The sequence below is a fragment of the Alligator sinensis genome, unplaced genomic scaffold (assembly GCF_000455745.1).
Source record: "Alligator sinensis unplaced genomic scaffold, ASM45574v1 scaffold198_1, whole genome shotgun sequence".
In the NCBI taxonomy this organism is placed as follows: domain Eukaryota; kingdom Metazoa; phylum Chordata; order Crocodylia; family Alligatoridae; genus Alligator; species Alligator sinensis.
The window spans coordinates 2,342,907-2,350,041 of NW_005841906.1; the positions used below are offsets into that span (position 1 = coordinate 2,342,907).

Sequence of the window (7,135 nt, forward strand, 5' to 3'; positions counted from 1 at the left end):
CACCCGGAGCTATTTAAGGGGGTTTACATTTTAGAAAGAGACAGAATTGCTGCTGATACGTTTTTAAATTAGCACTTGATGAGACTTGAGTTAACAGGGAATACAAGTAAGAGCTTCTACATCAAAGCAAATGAGAAACTAGTGATGACATTTGACTTCTGGAGGTTTTTATTGGCTCTATAACTATTTTAGTGATAAATGTGAAAGAATACAGGATTGGAAGGAGGTTCCTGGGTAAATGAGTCCAGTTGGCTGCTACTGCAGGCAGCTACACCATACAAACCCTGTTTTTAAGCTAATCAAACTCCATTTGAAGAACTCTTTGGATTTCTGGTCTTCACTGCTCCTATTGGAAGGCTGTTTCAAAGCCTCACTGAACTATGATTGCTTTAAGCCCTCTTTTAATTTCCCAAATAAATTTATTCATGGCCAGATTGTACCTATTTGTTTTTGTGCCAACATTTTCCCTTAGTTATAATATAATTTATATTTTATTTACATCGTACACAAGCCAATTGTATAACAATCAGTTCTTGGCATCCAAAAATCCAGTTCATTTAATAGATGGTTTAAAAATGAGATTTATTAAAATTAGTTCTGTTAGAACAGAATAGATGGTAGCATAAGGTTTCATACAGACAATCGTCCATTTATTGCATTAACTTGAAAATAGTGAAAAGAAAATCACAATTTGCTAACTGAAAAATAAAAGGGAGTCTCTTGATAGGAAGACAGAGGGACTATAAACTGAGAAATTACATAGTTTAGTTATTACATCTTTCCCCTAATCTTTTATGTGGCTGAGCCTCTAAAGGTTTCTGTTACTTAAATTTTAATGTTTTTAAATTGACATGAAAATGGTAATTACTTCTCAATTACCTACTTTTAAGACATTTGAGTAATGCAGTTTTTCTGTTTCCCACATGATACTTGGCTGAACATGTAAAACCCCAACTCAAAAGTACAAAATATTCACTTTGCCAAGGTACTGATTGTAATAAATTTGTTCATTGAATGTTTTCAATACAAAGACAACAACCCTAGACTCCAATTCTGTGCAATTTCTATAGAAGCATCACAATGAAAACTATGAATGCTATTATGCTATTCTGAATTGTCAGCACATCTGATATTACCCTTGATCTTCAAATATTCATAATTGCCACAATAATTTGCTGCAAACCAAAACCAGAATACACACGTTTATCAGAAGGGGAGTGAATATTTCCTTCAGTTTTTAAGAGTACTAAAAAATAGGCTTGCCAAGTCTTCACTTTTCCAAGGATAGCCCCAATTTTAAGTGAACACATGTATAAGTTCTTATGGTATAATGGGAACAAGAAGAGGACAGAAAAGAGGAGAAACTCTTTACATTTCACTCCTTCAGGATGGACCAATGTATCTCATTTTTTATACAAAGGTAGAAAAGGAGAATCAAGTGTCACAAGACTGAGTTAAACTCTGACTGGCTAATAAGGCAGCTACCCCATCCTAACAGGAGGAAGGCATACATCTGGTTTCTAGTAGGGCTGTGTGAAGCTTTGGTCCATGATTCAATTTGGGGGAGATCCAGCCTGATTTGGTGGCTGAATCTCTGAATTGAATCAGAGGACCCTTTAACATCTCTGAATCGAAGTGGAACCCTCCAAATTGATTTGGAAAGATTTGGTGATTTGGTCATAGAAACAGTTTTAAATGTTTTTTCTACATACCTCTAGGTAGCAGGCAGCTCGTGAATGCTGCGATGCTGGGGCACGTGGAGTGTCCCACAGAAGCGCGCGGGGCTCCCCAGCGCACTCGGCAGAAGACCTGGAGGGTGGACCAGAAACACTTCTGGTTCACTTCCAGGTCTGCCAGGGAGTGTGCTGGGGGGGACCCCCCTGCACCTCCCTGGCTCAGCAACTGGTGCCTCTTGGGTTTGTGGTGGGGGGGGCACGAATTGAATCACTGTCCCTGATTCGGGCCCACTTCAGAGATTCGTAGATGTTAGGGTCAGAAGGGACTACCTCCCTTGGAAGCCCATTCCAGATTCTGGCAACCCTTACTGTGAAGAAATTCTTTCTAATGTCCAACCTAAATCTGCTCTCTGTCAATTTGTGGCCGTTGTTCCTAGTTACTCCAGGGGGTGCCCTAGTAAATAAAGTATCTCCTATTCCCCTTCACACACCCCTAGTTTCTAGCACTAAATGTTTGCCTGGGCCAGGCAACTGTTGCTAACCTCTGCCTGCACTAAGTTTCCCAGCTTCATTTACATATACCAGGGGTGGGCAAAATGCGGCCCGGGGCGGATGCAGCCCGCCAGGCTATTCTATCTGGCCCGCAGGGCCCTAAAAAATGTAGAAAATTAATATTAAATCTACCTGGGTTGCCTGTCATGAGGCCCTTGATGGCTTGCCGAAACTCAGTAAGCGGCCCTCTGCCCAAAATAATTGCCTGCCCCTGACATATACTATAATTTCAAAATTTCTTCTCTCCATTTTCAGCATGTCACCCAAGGCACAAACATATTTCCCAACAACATAATGATATAGATGTACAGAAAGCAGCAGGGTAGATAAATATGCAGGACTTCACTGTCTTAATTTTCTTAGTGAAAAAACAATCAGCTCAAAGCCAAAGGGTTCAAAAGTTGGAAAAAGTACTCTCTCTTAGTACTTAGGAATGGTTCTATTTGTACCTTCATCTATTTTGAGTGCAACAGCAACCCCAGTTGAGAACCACTGTTGTATTCCACTTAACTCAGTGGTTCTCAATTTGGTGTTGCTCCGACAAGTAAAACTGTCCCACACGGTTGGTGTACAGCCAGATCAGGAAGGACTGTGGCACATACATGTGCTACTCCAGCATTAGGGTTATCCGATCAGTCTAAAACAGGTAGGAGAGCTGCCTAATACTGCTGCCCTCCCCATTCCATCCTTGTACAGTATCTCCCAAAAACAGAGGCACATGGGACAGTTGGAATGATCCAGTGCATGTCTATTTCCAGGAAAAGTATTGGGTGGACTAGACCAGGAAGGACTACAGCACAAACCTGCTCTCCTGCATGTTTAAGGGTGATCAGTGCTGTAATGCAGGAGGTGTATGTGTGTGCTGCAGGCCCTGTGTGCAGGGCATTTTTACCTGGCTGCTGCCACCACAGCAACAGTGTCTGTGTTGTCAGAGAGGGTCTCCCAAAGACCCCAGTTGGAAACTACTGTTCTGTGAGAGTATAATCTTCACTGCAGAGGTAGTCCAGGTAATCAGAACACAATTCTGAGTAGCTAAGTAAACTTATAGCCTGCATGTGAGCTGCCACACTGCAAAGTGATACACAAGATACTTGGTCCTCATTAGAGCGGCACCACTAGGGCTTCTGGAGGCATATTTATGGTTCTTTTATGTTGCTGTAAAGCCGGGTCATTCAACTTTGGTGCAATCAGAGGTTGCATGTTGTGCCAGCTTATAGCCCCCAAGTCATACACTACATGAGCCATCTGCCCTGAGGTCAGGCCCCCAGGATCCTTCACTACTGCATGGGCTGCACCAGCAGTGCACAGCTGCTACTTGGGTTCTGTCCCACTGCACTGTAGTGGGAGAGACAGGGGTCTGTAGGCCACCAGCTGGACAGCCATGATATAAAGCATGATGCCCTATGATTCTTTTGCCATGGATGGAAGGAGAACTTGGAAGGAAGCTGTGAAAAACACTGAAGAACTATCACCACTTGGATGACTTAGCCTGCTTCTTTGCTGCTAAATGACTGTTTTACCACCCTGAGTGAAACAAGAACCTGAGCTGTATCTCAACACACCCAGCCAAGCCAGTTAATTCATAACGAGAGTACTTCAATTGTGCTGAAGTCTGATGTGGTTTTGTGCCTAGATGAGAAAGGAGTCAGGAACAACAATTTAGGAAGGTCTGGGCTTAACTCTGTTGTGAAGGCATGTTCCATATAAGTCTGACTTGCTCTGATATAGGAAGAGTGTATTTTGACATACAGTATTATACTAGGTTCTACTGTAAAAAAAGATGAATAAAATATCCCCAAAGATATAATTGCTAACAAGGGTATGTGCAGTTCAAAGCTGATTCAAAAGAATGCAATTGTATCTATCAGGCTGCTTAAATTTCACTGCTGCTATTACTTGAGAGAAAAAGATTCCTCTTACCGTATTGATCCAATCATGTAGGGCTGTGCTAGCTGTACCACAATAGCACCGCTGCCTAGCTGATGGCATGTGTACCCAGAATCCCAGTCATAATTTTTTGTATCTCCATTCAGCAACGCATTACGACTTCGACTTACACCCTCAATCACACTGGCGCATTCTGCAATTGTTGCAACATTCTCAGCTGGAACTGTGAATTTAAAAAGAGAAGCCACATATTGTCACGTGTACAGCAAGCACATTCCCCAGTAATAATAATTTTTATTTATGCTGAAGAAAAAGCACAAAGTTATTGCTAAACAGAGGAAGATGTGAATCTGCTTCATATTGCAGATTAAAACCAAATAAACCCATGCATTACAAGACATTTTTCTACAGAACTGTGTCCATGTGATTTAACAAATAGTTTCTTTCCTGAGTAGTGTGAAAGTTCTTCATTTTAGAGCTAGGTGGGAAATGGATTTCCTGTCCCCCAAAATTTTAGATGTTAAAAGTATTCCCATTCTGCACCAGGATGAAATTAAATCTGCTGCAATATTTCATGAACACACACTTACACACATACCAAGACCAGGGAAGAGCTAACAACCTGATGATCAGAAGACTCACTTGGGGTGTAAGAAACCCAGAGTAAAGTCTGTGGTCTGAATCCACCTCTTGTGCCCCAGGTGAGTGCTCCCATCACCACACTGTTGGCTAGTCTGGTCTCTCCCTGCAAACAAATTCAAACCTGATCCTCAGAAAGCTTTTTCATCAAAACAAGTACATTCCCACCAAGCACTGGTTTTAGTGACTGGCATTTTCTAAGGAAACTTATCAAATAGTTCCTGAACAGCGATATTTGCAAACAGAACTCTAGCCAAATGTACTCATAGATTCATAGATGCTAGGGTCGGAAGGGACCTTAATAGATCATCGAGTCTGACCCCCTGCATAGGTAGGAAAGAGCGCTGGGGTCAGATGACCCCAGCTAGATGGTTATCTAACCTCCTCTTGAAGACCCCCAGGGTAGGGTAGAGCACCACTTCCCTTGGGAGCCCATTCCAGACCTTGGTCACTAACTGTGAAGAAGTTCTTCCTAATGTCTAGTCTAAATCTGCTCTCTGCTAGCTTGTGGCCATTATTTCTTGTAACCCCCGGGGTACTCAGACCATATCTACATGGTAAACTTAAGGCCTCTGGTAGTAGTGCCCTGAAACACTGTGTGGTCTTCCTCCTAAATCAAAAATAGTGGAGCTAAGTGCACACTTTTTCGCAGACTAGTATGGGTGGCATATGGGCGGCGTATGGGCAGCACTCCTGTAAAGAAGGGGTACTTAGCCTACACTTGCTAATTAGTTTGCCTGCAGGGCTACACTTCTGGGGCTACACCCCTATTGGTTTAGGGAGGAAGACCATACAAAGCTTAAGGGCACCACTGCTGTACATAGTTAGTTTAGTGTGTAGACATGGCGACATGTTCAGTCAGAGTTAAAAGAATTCCTAACATTCCTCTCCCAGTCAAAAAAGCGAGGAAGAAGGAGAAATCAAACCCAGCACAATGCACATCAGGATGTCTCTGAAAAAAGGAAGGAAAGCACAAGGAAATGACCATCATGGAAGAGGAGGATAGAGGGAGAGGGCTAGAGGTAAGAGTTATGAAGTATTTTTCCTTTTTACTTATATATGATAAAAAAAAAAAAACACTTTGGGTCATTGTTCCACTCCTCATACATAATTGCAAGAGTGATGATGAATTACTGCGGCATCACAGAAAGTGGGAGTGTTTACAATGGAATGTCTATTCCATTGTAAACAAGATTCTGCTAATATAACAGAATTGCTATTATTAGAATGTCACAAGGACAATGAGTAATTTTAGAGAATTGAATTAATTTTCATTGTAATGAGTCCATGACTGAGCTATAATAACAGGAAGCCTCAGATAATCAAGATTATACTATAATCTTGTAATTACAAAATAGTATAATCTTGTAATTCTATAACTCAGTTAAATTATTTTCTCAATTATTTTTATTGGCATAATAAGTTCACAGTTTGTAACCATTAGACAACTCCTGACATGTGCCAGAATAAAAACAACAACAAAGTTTGACTAATGAGGGGATATTTAACTCTGACTCATGTTCCTTGGCATGGATTGGTTCTCTGCCATTATGCTCTGTTTAAGCCTGTAAACCAGTGAATCTCAACCAGAATGTCATGGCGCTCTTAGGTACCTTGAGATCCTCACAGGAGTGCCATGTGGTACCACACTGTTAGCACTGCTAGGTGTACAAACATGACTCACAAGATAAATGTAGAGATTTTAAATAGAAATCCATATCTGTGGTCTTCCTGAGCTTTTTGCAACAGAAAAGCTGCTCTATTATTTTGTATAGGCAAAAAAAAAGTTAAAATTAAAGGGCTGGTATTTTCCAAGAGGTACCTCAAGTCTATTCAGATTTGCCTTTAATCTAAGAAAGATGGAGAACCACAGCTGTAGATTCTGGGTGCATACAGCGGTTTGCTGCACTCTAATGTAAGTAACTGAGGGTGGGGAGAGGGGCAGGGCTAGCAATCCACTGGAGGGGAAATGGGATGCTGTCCAGGTCAAGAGGGGAGGGAAGGGGAAGGGAGAGTCAGTGGGCTAAAAATAGCTTAGTCAGGTTTAAAATAAACCTGGCTGAATATAGTATCAGACTTAACTGATTTAGCTCAAACTGGGTTATGAAACTTCTGTCCCAGACCCCTTCCTGATTCAAGTTCAATCCGAGTCCCCCAGCATAGGCAGTGTGTTCACTTTCTTTTCCTGCTGCCCCAGACGTGTCTGGGATTCGCAGTTCAGACCCACAGCAGCAGGACTCTGCAGGGTCATTCCCTTCTGTTCAATACATGCTCGCTTCAGAGAAAGGACTGTTCTTGTTCAAGCATTTACGAATTCAATGCCACTACCTTTTTCTCCACCCCCCCCCCCCCCCCTTCACCCCTTCGCGACTGCCGCCCCC

General features: G+C 42.1%; 1 protein-coding gene across 7 annotated transcripts in view; it reads right to left on the minus strand.

Annotated features, from left to right (window-relative positions):
* Positions 1 to 7,135, minus strand: part of BTBD9 (BTB domain containing 9) — a 289,544-nt gene that overhangs the window by 103,175 nt on the left and 179,234 nt on the right. For all 7 annotated transcript variants that reach the window (XM_025197813.1, XM_025197814.1, XM_025197815.1 and 4 more), the window contains one exon: positions 4,149 to 4,338. In XM_025197813.1, coding sequence (XP_025053598.1) covers positions 4,149 to 4,338 — 190 coding nt within the window. The remainder of the gene's footprint in view (positions 1 to 4,148; positions 4,339 to 7,135) is intronic.